The sequence below is a fragment of the Gobius niger genome (assembly GCF_951799975.1).
Source record: "Gobius niger genome assembly, chromosome: 6".
Lineage (NCBI taxonomy): Eukaryota > Metazoa > Chordata > Actinopteri > Gobiiformes > Gobiidae > Gobius > Gobius niger.
The window spans coordinates 33,151,392-33,167,818 of NC_136857.1; the positions used below are offsets into that span (position 1 = coordinate 33,151,392).

The window sequence follows — 16,427 nt, forward strand, 5'->3', positions numbered from 1 at the left end:
TCTGCTGAAGCAGAACTGAGGGCATGTCATCTGTCCTTGTGAGGAAGAAGAATCTGCAGCAACATGGACAGGTGAGTTTTTTTATTTGTCATACCCTCACACCCACCCACACATGACTACAATATACACAGTCAGCTTTGGTTTGTTTTCAGCCAAGCCGTAAAACATTTTAAACTGGCATATGATCTTCTGCTCAGTGGGAAATGAAGGTCACAGCTTTGCTCTTTTGTAAGAAAAAAGTACAAACTTTCTGTACTAGAGGGGGTGTTCAGCAATCTGACTGAACGTGAAACTTTACGCACCGCCACACAAGCTCTGCACCTACACCCTACCATACGCAGTCTGTGCTTCTCAGAAACGCTGCAGACACGAGGAGTGGCGAGGGGCGGAGTCAGTTTGAGGAAGTCAAGTTTGGTGCATATTTTTAACAGCTCATATCTTCTTTCTTTTCCTCAGAAATGATTAAGATACTGAAAACATTAAGAATGCAACCACCACACATCTTTTGTGTCTATACTGTTACAAAATATCACTGTCGTCTGTGATGCTCAGAAATGTGCACGCTCATGCCCGGACACCAGAGGGCGCTTCTAACGTTGATCCTCACAGTCTAACATTGAGCCTCACAGTCTAACGTTGAACCTCACAGTCTAATATTGAGCCTCACAATCGACCGTTGAGCCTCACAGTCTAACGTTGAGCCTCACAGTCTAACGTTGAGCCTCACAGTCTAATATTGAGCCTCACAGTCGACCGTTGAACCTCACAGTCTAACGTTGAGCCTCACAGTCTAACGTTGAGCCTCAGTCTAGCATTGAACCTCACAGTCTAACATTGAGCCTCGCAGTCTAACATTGAGCCTCACAGTCTAACGTTGATCCTCACAGTCTAACATTGAGCCTCACAGTCTAACGTTGATCCTCACAGTCTAACATTGAGCCTCACAGTCTAATGCTGAGCCTCACAGTCTAACGTTGAGCCTCACAGTCTCACGTTGAGCCTCACAGTCTAATATTGAGCCTCACAATCGACCGTTGAGCCTCACAGTCTAACGTTGAGCCTCACAGTCTAACGTTGAGCCTCACAGTCTAATATTGAGCCTCACAGTGGACCGTTGAACCTCACAGTCTAACGTTGAGCCTCACAGTCTAACGTTGAGCCTCAGTCTAGCATTGAACCTCACAGTCTAACATTGAGCCTCGCAGTCTAACATTGAGCCTCACAGTCTAATGCTGAGCCTCACAGTCTAACGTTGAGCCTCACAGTCTCACGTTGAGCCTCACAGTCTAACATTGAACCTCACAGTCTAACGTTGATCCTCACAGTCTAACATTGAGCCTCACAGTCTAATGCTGAGCCTCACAGTCTAACGTTGAGCCTCACAGTCTCACGTTGAGCCTCAGTCTAGCATTGAACCTCACAGTCTAACGTTGAGCCTCACAGTCTAACGTTGATCCTCACAGTCTAACGTTGAGCCTCACAGTCTAACATTGAGCCTCACAGTCTAACGTTGATCCTCACAGTCTAACGTTGAGCCTCACAGTCTAATGCTGAGCCTCACAGTCTAACGTTGATCCTCACAGTCTAACGTTGAGCCTCAGTCTAGCATTGAACCTCACAGTCTAACGTTGAGCCTCACAGTCTAACGTTGATCCTCACAGTCTAACGTTGAGCCTCACAGTCTAACATTGAGCCTCACAGTCTAACATTGAGCCTCACAGTCTAACGTTGAGCCTCACAGTCTAACGTTGAGCCTCACAGTCTAACGTTGAGCCTCACAGTCGACCGTTGAACCTCACAGTCTCACGTTGAGCCTCACAGTCTAACGTTGAACCTCACAGTCGGCCGTTGAGCCTCACAGTCTAACGTTGAGCCTCACAGTCTAACATTGAGCCTCACAGTCTAACGTTGAACCTCACAGTCTAATATTGAGCCTCACAATCGACCGTTGAGCCTCACAGTCTAACGTTGAGCCTCACAGTCTAACGTTGAGCCTCACAGTCTAATATTGAGCCTCACAGTCGACCGTTGAACCTCACAGTCTAACGTTGAGCCTCACAGTCTAACGTTGAGCCTCAGTCTAGCATTGAACCTCACAGTCTAACATTGAGCCTCGCAGTCTAACATTGAGCCTCACAGTCTAATGCTGAGCCTCACAGTCTAACGTTGAGCCTCACAGTCTCACGTTGAGCCTCAGTCTAGCATTGAACCTCACAGTCTAACGTTGAGCCTCACAGTCTAACATTGAGCCTCACAGTCTAATGCTGAGCCTCACAGTCTAACGTTGATCCTCACAGTCTAACGTTGAGCCTCAGTCTAGCATTGAACCTCACAGTCTAACGTTGAGCCTCACAGTCTAACGTTGAGCCTCACAGTCTAACGTTGAGCCTCACAGTCTAACGTTGAGCCTCACAGTCTAACGTTGAGCCTCACAGTCTAACGTTGAGCCTCACAGTCTAACGTTGATCCTCACAGTCTAACGTTGATCCTCACAGTCTAACGTTGATCCTCACAGTCTAACATTGAGCCTCACAGTCTAACATTGAACCTCACAGTCGACCGTTGAACCTCACAGTCTAACGTTGAGCCTCACAGTCGACCGTTGAGCCTCACAGTCGACCGTTGAACCTCACAGTCTAACGTTGAGCCTCACAGTCTAACGTTGAGCCTCAGTCTAGCATTGAACCTCACAGTCTAACATTGAGCCTCGCAGTCTAACATTGAGCCTCACAGTCTAATGCTGAGCCTCACAGTCTAACGTTGAGCCTCACAGTCTCACGTTGAGCCTCAGTCTAGCATTGAACCTCACAGTCTAACGTTGAGCCTCACAGTCTAACATTGAGCCTCACAGTCTAATGCTGAGCCTCACAGTCTAACGTTGATCCTCACAGTCTAACGTTGAGCCTCAGTCTAGCATTGAACCTCACAGTCTAACGTTGAGCCTCACAGTCTAACGTTGATCCTCACAGTCTAACGTTGAGCCTCACAGTCTAACGTTGAGCCTCACAGTCTAACGTTGAGCCTCACAGTCTAACGTTGAGCCTCACAGTCTAACGTTGAGCCTCACAGTCTAACGTTGATCCTCACAGTCTAACGTTGATCCTCACAGTCTAACGTTGATCCTCACAGTCTAACATTGAGCCTCACAGTCTAACATTGAACCTCACAGTCGACCGTTGAACCTCACAGTCTAACGTTGAGCCTCACAGTCGACCGTTGAGCCTCACAGTCGACCGTTGAGCCTCACAGTCTAACGTTGATCCTCACAGTCTAACGTTGATCCTCACAGTCTAACATTGAGCCTCACAGTCTAACATTGAACCTCACAGTCGACCGTTGAACCTCACAGTCTAACGTTGAGCCTCACAGTCGACCGTTGAGCCTCACAGTCGACCGTTGAGCCTCACAGTCTAACATTGAGCCTCACAGTCTCACGTTGAGCCTCACAGTCTCACGTTGAGCCTCACAGTCTAACGTTGAGCCTCACAGTCTAACGTTGAACCTCACAGTCTAATGTTGAGCCTCACAGTCTAACGTTGATCCTCACAGTCTAACGTTGAGCCTCACAGTCTAACATTGAGCCTCACAGTCTAACGTTGAACCTCACAGTCTAATGTTGAACCTCACAGTCTAACATTGAGCCTCACAGTCTAACATTGAACCTCACAGTCTCACGTTGAGCCTCACAGTCTAACGTTGAGCCTCACAGTCGACCGTTGAGCCTCACAGTCTAACGTTGATCCTCACAGTCTAATGTTGATCCTCACAGTCTAACATTGAGCCTCACAGTCTAACATTGAGCCTCACAGTCTCACGTTGAGCCTCACAGTCTAACGTTGAGCCTCACAGTCGACCGTTGAGCCTCACAGTCTAACATTGAACCTCACAGTCTAATGTTGATCCTCACAGTCTAACATTGAGCCTCACAGTCTAACATTGAGCCTCACAGTCTCACGTTGAGCCTCACAGTCGACCGTTGAGCCTCACAGTCTAACGTTGATCCTCACAGTCTAACATTGAACCTCACAGTCTAATGTTGATCCTCACAGTCTAACATTGAACCTCACAGTCTAATGTTGATCCTCACAGTCTAACATTGAACCTCACAGTCTAATGTTGATCCTCACAGTCTAACATTGAGCCTCACAGTCTAACGTTGAGCCTCACAGTCTAACGTTGAGCCTCACAGTCTAACGTTGATCCTCACAGTCAACGTTGAGCCTCACAGTCTAACGCTGAGCCTCACAGTCTAACGCTGAGCCTCACAGTCTAATGTTGATCCTCACAGTCTAACATTGAACCTCACAGTCTAATGTTGATCCTCACAGTCTAACATTGAACCTCACAGTCTAACGTTGAGCCTCACAGTCTAACGTTGAACCTCACAGTCTAACGTTGAGCCTCACAGTCTAACGTTGATCCTCACAGTCTAACGTTGATCCTCACAGTCTAATGTTGATCCTCACAGTCTAACATTGAACCTCACAGTCTAACGTTGAGCCTCACAGTCTAACGTTGAGCCTCACAGTCTAACGCTGAGCCTCACAGTCTAATGTTGATCCTCACAGTCTAACATTGAACCTCACAGTCTAATGTTGATCCTCACAGTCTAACATTGAACCTCACAGTCTAACGTTGAGCCTCACAGTCTAACGCTGAGCCTCACAGTCTAATGTTGATCCTCACAGTCGAACATTGAACCTCACAGTCTAACGTTGAGCCTCACAGTCTATTGTTGAGCCTCACAGTCTAACGTTGAGCCTCACAGTCTAATGTTGAGCCTCACAGTCTAACGTTGAGCCTCACAGTCTAACGTTGAGCCTCACAGTCTAACGTTGAGCCTCACAGTCTAACGTTGAGCCTCACAGTCTAACGTTGAGCCTCACAGTCTAACGTTGAGCCTCACAGTCTAATGTTGAGCCTCACAGTCTAATGCTGAGCCTCACAGTCTAACGCTGAGCCTCACAGTCTAACGCTGAGCCTCACAGTCTAACGTTGAGCCTCACAGTCTAACGTTGAGCCTCACAGTCTCACGTTGAGCCTCACAGTCTAACGCTGAGCCTCACAGTCTAACGTTGAGCCTCACAGTCTAACGTTGAGCCTCACAGTCTAACGCTGAGCCTCACAGTCTAACGTTGAGCCTCACAGTCTAACGTTGAGCCTCACAGTCTAACGTTGAGCCTCACAGTCTAACGCTGATCCTCACAGTCTAATGTTGATCCTCACAGTCTAATGTTGATCCTCACAGTCTAACATTGAACCTCACAGTCTATTGTTGAGCCTCACAGTCTAACATTGAACCTCACAGTCTAATTTTGAGCCTCACAGTCGACCGTTGAGCCTCACAGTCTAACATTGAGCCTCACAGTCTAATGTTGAGCGTCACAGTCTAACGCTGAGCCTCACAGTTTAATGTTGATCCTCACAGTCGAACATTGAACCTCACAGTCTAACGTTGAGCCTCACAGTCTATTGTTGAGCCTCACAGTCTAACGTTGAGCCTCACAGTCGACCGTTGAACCTCACAGTCGACCGTTGAGCCTCACAGTCTAACATTGAGCCTCACAGTCTAATGTTGAACCTCACAGTCTAATGTTGAGCCTCACAGTCTAATGTTGAGCCTCACAGTCGACCGTTGAGCCTCACAGTCTAACATTGAGCCTCACAGTCTAATGTTGAACCTCACAGTCTAACGTTGAGCCTCACAGTCGACCGTTGAACCTCACAGTCGACCGTTGAGCCTCACAGTCTAACATTGAACCTCACAGTCTAATGTTGATCCTCACAGTCTCACGTTGAGCCTCACAGTCTCACGTTGAACCTCACAGTCTAGTGTTGAGCCTCACAGTCTAGTGTTGAGCCTCACAGTCTAGTGTTGAGCCTCACAGTCTAATGTTGATCCTCACAGTCTCACGTTGAGCCTCACAGTCTCACGTTGAACCTCACAGTCGACCGTTGAGCCTCACAGTCTAACATTGAACCTCACAGTCTAATGTTGATCCTCACAGTCTAACGTTGAGCCTCACAGTCTAATGTTGAACTTCACAGTCTAGTGTTGAGCCTCACAGTCTAGTGTTGAGCCTCACAGTCTAACGTTGAGCCTCACAGTTTAACGTTGATCCTCACAGTCTAATGTTGAACCTCACAGTCTAATGTTGATCCTCACAGTCTAACATTGAACCTCACAGTCTAACATTGAACCTCGCAGTCTAACGCTACACTAGTCTAACTACTAGTGTAGTGTAGTGTAGTGTAGTGTAGTGAGTGAGTGTGGTGAGTGAGTGAGTGAGTGAGGTGAGTGAGGTGAGTGAGGTGAGTGAGTGAGTGAGTGTGTGAGTGAGTGAGTGAGTGAGTGAGTGAGTGAGTGAGTGAGTGAGTGAGTGAGTGAGTGAGTGAGTGAGTGAGTGAGTGAGTGAGTGAGTGAGGTGAGTGAGTGAGGTGAGTGAGTGAATGGAGTGAGTGAGTGAGTGAGTGAGTGAGTGAGTGAGTGAGTGAGTGAGTGAGTGAGTGAGTGAGTGAGTGAGTGAGTGAGTTATTTGATAGGGACAATGCATATTAATGAACAGTTGCACATGAGCACTGTAAATATGCCAGATTATAGCGGAGACACTAGTTTCCATCTGTAGTCCCGAGGCAGGCAGCACATTTACAATTTACAAAATGTGACAACAAATCACTATAAATGCAACAACAACTACAAGTGTTCACAGGCCTGGTTTTCCTTTAGCCACAGTTTAAAGTGAGTGAGTGGTCGGAGGGGCCAATGGTGCAGACTAGGGATGGGAATCTTAGGCCTCTGTCCGATCCGATTTGCATCTCGATACACCTGCCACGATCGGATTCATTTAAGATACACTTGGTCATACCAGAGCTGCGATGCGATTCGAATCATCACCAAGACCACAATGCATCTGGATCCACACATCTGTAACCACCACCAGCCCGATACGATTCCATTTAGGCCAATTATCACAATGCATCTCCATGTTTCGTGATCCACGCTTTGCTTGATGCAATGATTCAACAGAACCAGCTCAAATAAATTAAGATTTGACACATATTTACAATTATTGAGGCCATTAATTGATATTAGACAACTTTAAAGTTAACTACATATTTTTTTTATGTAGACTGCATATTTAAACTTTTGGGGGTTTTGTATCCTATATATTCTATGGGTTTATCCACCTTAAGATCGTTTGTTCTTTAGTTTTTTCAACAATTTTGGGGGGACAATTATTATTAATCTATGATCAGTATTGTTAAATTAAAAAGGCGATTGTGTGAATTATTAACATTAATAGCGCACACAGAAAAGCTCACATGGTTATGCTAATTAATGGGCGGGGCTCCCTCTGCCTCTCAGCGCAGTCTCACGTGTACTTCCACCTGGCTCTAATGCAGTAAAGTGGATTTTTGGACTCCTCCTGGACTCTTTACGCTTGTAAGTGGACATAATTGGCTGTTTCCCAATTGCCAGGATCCTCGGCGTCTCGACCACTTCTGACGTCATTCGCGTCATCACAGCGCCGCCAAGTGGTGTTCCATTTCACCTGGACCACTCGCCCCATCGCAGCTCGACTCCTCCGTTTGGCTCATTTACGAAGGATACAGCTGTGGATCCTCCGCTGCCTTGGAGAGCTGAAATTACCCATGATGCACTGCAGCATTGTTTCTTTTTTCGCAAAACTTTATTAGTTTGAACTTACTTTAAAAAAGTTGGGTTCCACATAAACAGTTTCCTGGCCTCTGTTTTTCATAAAACAGTTGTTTTAATGAGCATAGATTGACACGTGACCTGACGCAGCCGCTCGCTCCGGAGGCCGTTCCATTTGAGCTCAAAGGCGGCGGGGAGAGGACACTCCGCTCCGTTTTGGAGGAGCCACCACCGAGGACGTCAACGAAGTGGCCGAACGGAGGACGGAGCCTCGCAATTGAGAAACAGCCAATGACTTGGGCAAACGAAGATGGCTGATCATGGCGATGTTTGGAATATTTATCAGCGTTTGTTCCTGCAACTTTTCGTCCTTCATTCAACACAGCGCAGAGGCCAACCCAGCTCCACGCGGATGCGTTTCTGAACTTCTGCCGCTCTCAGCCTGGAGTTTACCAATAAGACACACGCGCTCCTCGTAGGAGGAGCATCACGTGCACGCACGCAGATGAGGCGCGCAGTGGCCCGAGGGGCTTTACATCCGTAACGGATCTAGATTAAACCGATATGAGCGCGTAAAATCCGATGCATCTTATGTTTTTGCTCTGAACTGCATCGATCTGTGGCTTCTCTGCCGATGCACTCGCATCTCTCATGCGCAAATCGGTGTATCGATTCAAAACAATTTTTTGTCCCATCCCTAGTGCAGACTGGTGGTCTCACTTCCTTCAGTCTACTCCAGGGCAGCTTTGGCTATATTTGTACCACCGAGTTTGGAGTGAATGAATAATGGAATGTAAAGCCAAAGACACTTGTCCAGAAAAGTGCTATATAAAACCAATGCTTTATTATTTATTATTTATTATTTTTATTCATTATGGCGCCCCAATAAAGTCATATGTTTGATTCAAATAGAAATGACTTTTATGAAGGGTGTATTAATCAGTACGGTTCTGTTTTCCTTTGTCTTTCCTGACTTTCAGGCTTCTCAAACCTCCTGACCCGAGCAGTGCGTCAGTAAAAAGTGACAGGTCAATAGAAGAGCCTCTAAACTTTGAAACAAGGTAAGGACTTTCAAATCCTCAAAAGAGCAGGTGATGTCTGACTGAATGAAGTGTTACATATCGTCTAGCAGCTCAAACCATGGAGCATTACCAAGGACCTTCAGCTCATAGATGGTTCTGGATTCATCTAACGCTCTTATTTATACATGTGCATCATTGTTCTGTGTTAATCCAGGCCATATTCTTCCACTCTGAGCAGTGTCTCTCTACAAAGTGACCGCTCTAAAGATGAGCCTCTGAAGTTTACAGACCCAAGGTAAGGACTTTGAGATCCCTCCCATTCTGGATCATTAGAATTGTCCAAAGGAGTTGGGAGTAGTTACCGCCCTCAGGAAATACTGACACATCTTTGAAGGGTTTGTAAATATGAGACAAAAATGCAAATATAGAGAATGTAAAACTCTGTAGATGAGCATATCTTTATATATTCCTCAAAGACTAAAAAACAACAACAATTCCAGTCAAAGAGCCGTTTATTTCCTAAATGTATTTGCATTAGGTGTGTGCCAGTATTGTGTCAGATTGAATTTCTGTAGCCTGGCCGTCGAGCCACTTCTACATTCATTTCAAAAGCAATAATGCTTTGCTCTGCTGCAAAGACCATGTGTATCAGCTCCTCATGTCCCTGACCATGTGTATCAGCTCCTCATGTCCCTGACCATGTGTATCAGCTCCTCGTGTCCCTGACCATGTGTATCAGCTCCTCATGTCCCTGACCATGTGTATCAGCTCCTCGTGTTCTGACCATGTGTATCAGCTCCTCATGTCCCTGACCATGTGTATCAGCTCCTCATGTTCCTGACCATGTGTATCAGCTCCTCATGTCCCTGACCATGTGTATCAGCTCCTCATGTCCCTGACCATGTGTATCAGCTCCTCATGTCCCTGACCATGTGTATCAGCTCCTCGTGTCCCTGACCATGTGTATCAGCTCCTCGTGTCCCTGACCATGTGTATCAGCTCCTCGTGTCCCTGAACATGTGTATCAGCTCCTCATGTCCCTGACCATGTGTATCAGCTCCTCATGTCCCTGACCATGTGTATCAGCTCCTCATGTCCCTGACCATGTGTATCAGCTCCTCGTGTCCCTGACCATGTGTATCAGCTCCTCGTGTCCCTGACCATGTGTATCAGCCCCTCGTGTCCCTGATTATGTGCATCAGCCCCTCGTGTCCCTGACCATGTGTATCAGCTCCTCATGTCCCTGACCATGTGTATCAGCCCCTCGTGTCCCTGACCATGTGTATCAGCTCCTCATGTCCCTGACCATGTGTATCAGCTCCTCGTGTCCCTGACCATGTGTATCAGCCCCTCGTGTCCCTGACCATGTGTATCAGCTCCTCGTGTCCCTAACCATGTGTATCAGCTCCTCGTGTCCCTGACCATGTGTATCAGCTCGTGTCCCTGACCATGTGTATCAGCCCCTCATGTCCCTGACCATGTGTATCAGCCCCTCATGTCCCTGACCATGTGTATCAGCTCGTGTCCCTGACCATGTGTATCAGCTCCTCATGTCCCTGACCATGTGTATCAGCTCGTGTCCCTGACCATGTGTATCAGCTCGTGTCCCTGACCATGTGTATCAGCTCCTCGTGTCCCTGACCCCTGAGGAGAGGAGTGATGACACAAGGTGGTTGTGCTGCTCCGGCGCCTTCGTACAGAGATGTTCAGAGACGAACATCACGGCTGTAGCTACTATGACTCCCCACAAGATCCCAAATTAGTTTTGTAGAGAATAGGGAAACACTTGAACTGAGATCAGACAGTCTATATTTTGTTTTGTCGTCCTGTGTTGTTTCTTCTTCCTCTCAAAATCACCAACGTGGCTTGAACGGGTCAGAAATGAGAGGCTAACAGATTGACTGAACTCTCACAGTTTGTTTGATTCCATTACACGTCAGAGGCATTTTCAGCATTGACTTGATCCAGACTCTTTTTAATAATAAAACTATTAATTGTTCCATTGGTCAGCAAATATAATAATTTGGCTTTTTTCATCAGAATATTAAGAGCTGCCCTGTCGTGTACGAGTGAGTGAGTGAGTGAGTGAGTGAGTGAGTGAGTGAGTGAGTGAGTTATTTGATAGGGACAATGCATATTAATGAACAGTTGCACATGAGCACTGTAAATATGCCAGATTATAGCGGAGACGCTAGTTTCCATCTGTAGTCCCGAGGCAGGCAGCACATTTACAATTTACAAAATGTGACAACAAATCACTATAAATGCAACAACAACTAAATGTGTTCACAGGCCTGGTTTTCCTTTAGCCACAGTTTAAAGTGAGTGAGTGAGTGGTTGGAGGGGCCAATAGTGCAGACTGGTTGTCTCACTTCCTTCAGTCTACCGCAGGGCAGCTGTGGCTATATTTGTAGCTTACCACCACCGAGTTTGGAGTGAATGAATAACGGAATGTAAAGCCAAAGACACTTGTCCAGAAAAGTGCTATATAAAACCAATGCTTTATTATTTATTATTTTTATTCATTATGGCGCCCCAATAAAGTCATATGTTTGATACAAATAGAAATGACTTTTATGAAGGGTGTATTAATTAGTACGGTTCTGTTTTCCTTTGTCTTTCCTGACTTTCAGGCTTCTCAAACCTCCTGACCCGAGCAGTGCGTCAGTAAAAAGTGACAGGTCAATAGAAGAGCCTCTAAACTTTGAAACAAGGTAAGGACTTTCAAATCCTCAAAAGAGCAGGTGATGTCGGACTGAATGAAGTGTTACATATCGTCTAGCAGCTCAAACCATGGAGCATTACCAAGGACCTTCAGCTCATAGATGGTTCTGGATTCATCTAACGCTCTTATTTATACATGTGCATCATTGTTCTGTGTTAATCCAGGCCATATTCTTCCACTCTGAGCAGTGTCTCTCTACAAAGTGACCGCTCTAAAGATGAGCCTCTGAAGTTTACAGACCCAAGGTAAGGACTTTGAGATCCCTCCCATTCTGGATCATTAGAATTGTCCAAAGGAGTTGGGAGTAGTTACCGCCCTCAGGAAATACTGACACATCTTTGAAGGGTTTGTAAATATGAAACAAAAATGCAAATATAGAGAATGTAAAACTCTGTAGATGAGCATATCTTTATATATTCCTCAAAGACTAAAAAACAACAACAATTCCAGTCAAAGAGCCGTTTATTTCCTAAATGTATTTGCATTAGGTGTGTGCCAGTATTGTGTCAGATTGAATTTCTGTAGCCTGGCCGTCGAGCCACTTCTACATTCATTTCAAAAGCAATGATGCTTTGCTCTGCTGCAAAGACCATGTGTATCAGCTCCTCATGTCCCTGACCATGTGTATCAGCTCCTCGTGTCCCTGACCATGTGTATCAGCTCCTCGTGTCCCTGACCATGTGTATCAGCTCCTCGTGTCCCTGACCATGTGTATCAGCTCCTCGTGTCCCTGACCATGTGTATCAGCTCCTCATGTCCCTGACCATGTGTATCAGCTCCTCATGTCCCTGACCATGTGTATCAGCTCCTCGTGTCCCTGACCATGTGTATCAGCTCCTCATGTCCCTGACCATGTGTATCAGCTCCTCATGTCCCTGACCATGTGTATCAGCTCCTCGTGTCCCTGACCATGTGTATCAGCTCCTCATGTCCCTGACCATGTGTATCAGCTCCTCGTGTCCCTGACCATGTGTATCAGCTCCTCATGTCCCTGACCATGTGTATCAGCTCCTCGTGTCCCTGACCATGTGTATCAGCCCCTCGTGTCCCTGACCATGTGTACGAGCTCCTCGTGTCCCTGACCATGTGTATCAGCTCCTCATGTCCCTGACTATGTGTATCAGCTCCTCATGTCCCTGACCATGTGTATCAGCTCCTCATGTCCCTGACCATGTGTATCAGCTCCTCGTGTCCCTGACCATGTGTATCAGCTCCTCGTGTCCCTGACCATGTGTATCAGCTCCTCATGTCCCTGACCATGTGTATCAGCTCCTCATGTCCCTGACCATGTGTATCAGCTCGTGTCCCTGACCATGTGTATCAGCTCCTCGTGTCCCTGACCATGTGTATCAGCTCCTCGTGTCCCTGACCCCTGAGGAGAGGAGTGATGACACAAGGTGGTTGTGCTGCTCCGGCGCCTTCGTACAGAGATGTTCAGAGACGAACATCACGGCTGTAGCTACTATGACTCCCCACAAGATCCCAAATTAGTTTTGTAGAGAATAGGGAAACACTTGAACTGAGATCAGACAGTCTATATTTTGTTTTGTCGTCCTGTGTTGTTTCTTCTTCCTCTCAAAATCACCAACGTGGCTTGAACGGGTCAGAAATGAGAGGCTAACAGATTGACTGAACTCTCACAGTTTGTTTGATTCCATTACACGTCAGAGGCATTTTCAGCTTTGACTTGATCCAGACTCTTTTTAATAATAAAACTATTAATTGTTCCATTGGTCAGCAAATATAATAATTTGGCTTTTTTCATCAGAATATTAAGAGCTGCCCTGTCGTGTACGAGTGAGTGAGTGAGTGAGTGAGTGAGTGAGTGAGTGAGTGAGTGAGTGAGTGAGTGAGTGAGTGAGTGAGTGAGTGAGTGAGTGAGTTATTTGATAGGGACAATGCATATTAATGAACAGTTGCACATGAGCACTGTAAATATGCCAGATTATAGCGGAGACGCTAGTTTCCATCTGTAGTCCCGAGGCAGGCAGCACATTTACAATTTACAAAATGTGACAACAAATCACTATAAATGCAACAACAACTAAATGTGTTCACAGGCCTGGTTTTCCCTTAGCCACAGTTTAAAGTGAGTGAGTGAGTGGTTGGAGGGGCCAATAGTGCAGACTGGTTGTCTCACTTCCTTCAGTCTACCGCAGGGCAGCTGTGGCTATATTTGTAGCTTACCACCACCGAGTTTGGAGTGAATGAATAACGGAATGTAAAGCCAAAGACACTTGTCCAGAAAAGTGCTATATAAAACCAATGCTTTATTATTTATTATTTTTATTCATTATGGCGCCCCAATAAAGTCATATGTTTGATACAAATAGAAATGACTTTTATGAAGGGTGTATTAATCAGTACGGTTCTGTTTTCCTTTGTCTTTCCTGACTTTCAGGCTTCTCAAACCTCCTGACCCGAGCAGTGCGTCAGTAAAAAGTGACAGGTCAATAGAAGAGCCTCTAAACTTTGAAACAAGGTAAGGACTTTCAAATCCTCAAAAGAGCAGGTGATGTCGGACTGAATGAAGTGTTACATATCGTCTAGCAGCTCAAACCATGGAGCATTACCAAGGACCTTCAGCTCATAGATGGTTCTGGATTCATCTAACGCTCTTATTTATACATGTGCATCATTGTTCTGTGTTAATCCAGGCCATATTCTTCCACTCTGAGCAGTGTCTCTCTACAAAGTGACCGCTCTAAAGATGAGCCTCTGAAGTTTACAGACCCAAGGTAAGGACTTTGAGATCCCTCCCATTCTGGATCATTAGAATTGTCCAAAGGAGTTGGGAGTAGTTACCGCCCTCAGGAAATACTGACACATCTTTGAAGGGTTTGTAAATATGAGACAAAAATGCAAATATAGAGAATGTAAAACTCTGTAGATGAGCATATCTTTATATATTCCTCAAAGACTAAAAAACAACAACAATTCCAGTCAAAGAGCCGTTTATTTCCTAAATGTATTTGCATTAGGTGTGTGCCAGTATTGTGTCAGATTGAATTTCTGTAGCCTGGCCGTCGAGCCACTTCTACATTCATTTCAAAAGCAATGATGCTTTGCTGTGCTGCAAAGACCATGTGTATCAGCTCCTCATGTCCCTGACCATGTGTATCAGCTCCTCATGTCCCTGACCATGTGTATCAGCTCCTCGTGTCCCTGACCATGTGTATCAGCTCCTCGTGTCCCTGACCATGTGTATCAGCTCCTCGGGTCCCTGACCATGTGTATCAGCTCCTCGTGTCCCTGACCCCTGAGGAGAGGAGTGATGACACAAGGTGGTTGTGCTGCTCCGGCGCCTTCGTACAGAGATGTTCAGAGACGAACATCACGGCTGTAGCTACTATGACTCCCCACAAGATCCCAGACTAGTTTTTTAGAGAATAGGGAAACACTTGAACTGAGATCAGACAGTCTATATTTTGTTTTGTCGTCCTGTGTTGTTTCTTCTTCCTCTCAAAATCACCAACGTGGCTTGAACGGGTCAGAAATGAGAGGCTAACAGATTGACTGAACTCTCACAGTTTGTTTGATTCCATTACACGTCAGAGGCATTTTCAGCTTTGACTTGATCCAGACTCTTTTTAATAATAAAACTATTAATTGTTCCATTTGTCAGCAAATATAATAATTTGGCTTTTTTCATCAGAATATTAAAAGCTGCCCTGTCGTGTACGAGCGAGTGAGTGAGTGAGTGAGTGAGTGAGTGAGTTATTTGATAGGGACAATGCATATTAATGAACAGTTGCACATGAGCACTGTAAATATGCCAGATTATAGCGGAGACGCTAGTTTCCATCTGTAGTCCCGAGGCAGGCAGCACATTTACAATTTACAAAATGTGACAACAAATCACTATAAATGCAACAATAACTAAATGTGTTCACAGGCCTGGTTTTCCTTTAGCCACAGTTTAAAGTGAGTGAGTGAGTGGTTGGAGGGGCCAATAGTGCAGACTGGTTGTCTCACTTCCTTCAGTCTACCGCAGGGCAGCTGTGGCTATATTTGTAGCTTACCACCACCGAGTTTGGAGTGAATGAATAACGGAATGTAAAGCCAAAGACACTTGTCCAGAAAAGTGCTATATAAAACCAATGCTTTATTATTTATTATTTTTATTCATTATGGCGCCCCAATAAAGTCATATGTTTGATACAAATAGAAATGACTTTTATGAAGGGTGTATTAATCAGTACGGTTCTGTTTTCCTTTGTCTTTCCTGACTTTCAGGCTTCTCAAACCTCCTGACCCGAGCAGTGCGTCAGTAAAAAGTGACAGGTCGATAGAAGAGCCTCTAAACTTTGAAACAAGGTAAGGACTTTCAAATCCTCAAAAGAGCAGGTGATGTCGGACTGAATGAAGTGTTACATATCGTCTAGCAGCTCAAACCATGGAGCATTACCAAGGACCTTCAGCTCATAGATGGTTCTGGATTCATCTAACGCTCTTATTTATACATGTGCATCATTGTTCTGTGTTAATCCAGGCCATATTCTTCCACTCTGAGCAGTGTCTCTCTACAAAGTGACCGCTCTAAAGATGAGCCTCTGAAGTTTACAGACCCAAGGTAAGGACTTTGAGATCCCTCCCATTCTGGATCATTAGAATTGTCCAAAGGAGTTGGGAGTAGTTACCGCCCTCAGGAAATACTGACACATCTTTGAAGGGTTTGTAAATATGAGACAAAAATGCAAATACAGAGAATGTAAAACTCTGTAGATGAGCATATCTTTATATATTCCTCAAAGACTAAAAAACAACAACAATTCCAGTCAAAGAGCCGTTTATTTCCTAAATGTATTTGCATTAGGTGTGTGCCAGTTTTTTGTCAGATTGAATTTCTGTAGCCTGGCCGTCGAGCCACTTCTACATTCATTTCAAAAGCAATAATGCTTTGCTCTGCTGCAAAGACCATGTGTATCAGCTCCTCATGTTCCTGACCATGTGTATCAGCTCCTCATGTCCCTGACCATGTGTATCAGCTCCTCGTGTCCCTGACCATGTGTATCAGCTCCTC

General features: G+C 45.5%; 1 protein-coding gene across 1 annotated transcript in view; it reads left to right on the forward strand.

Annotated features, from left to right (window-relative positions):
* The window catches only part of LOC306964873 (uncharacterized protein), a gene marked incomplete at its 3' end in the record, with an annotated part of 20,054 nt that continues 3,627 nt past the window's right edge, over window positions 1-16,427 (forward strand). Inside the window, exons 1-9 of the mRNA XM_079559040.1 lie at window positions 1-71; window positions 8,638-8,718; window positions 8,894-8,974; window positions 11,313-11,393; window positions 11,569-11,649; window positions 13,806-13,886; window positions 14,062-14,142; window positions 15,641-15,721; window positions 15,897-15,977. Coding sequence (XP_079415166.1) covers window positions 64-71; window positions 8,638-8,718; window positions 8,894-8,974; window positions 11,313-11,393; window positions 11,569-11,649; window positions 13,806-13,886; window positions 14,062-14,142; window positions 15,641-15,721; window positions 15,897-15,977 — 656 coding nt within the window. The 5' untranslated portion in view covers window positions 1-63. The remainder of the gene's footprint in view (window positions 72-8,637; window positions 8,719-8,893; window positions 8,975-11,312; window positions 11,394-11,568; window positions 11,650-13,805; window positions 13,887-14,061; window positions 14,143-15,640; window positions 15,722-15,896; window positions 15,978-16,427) is intronic.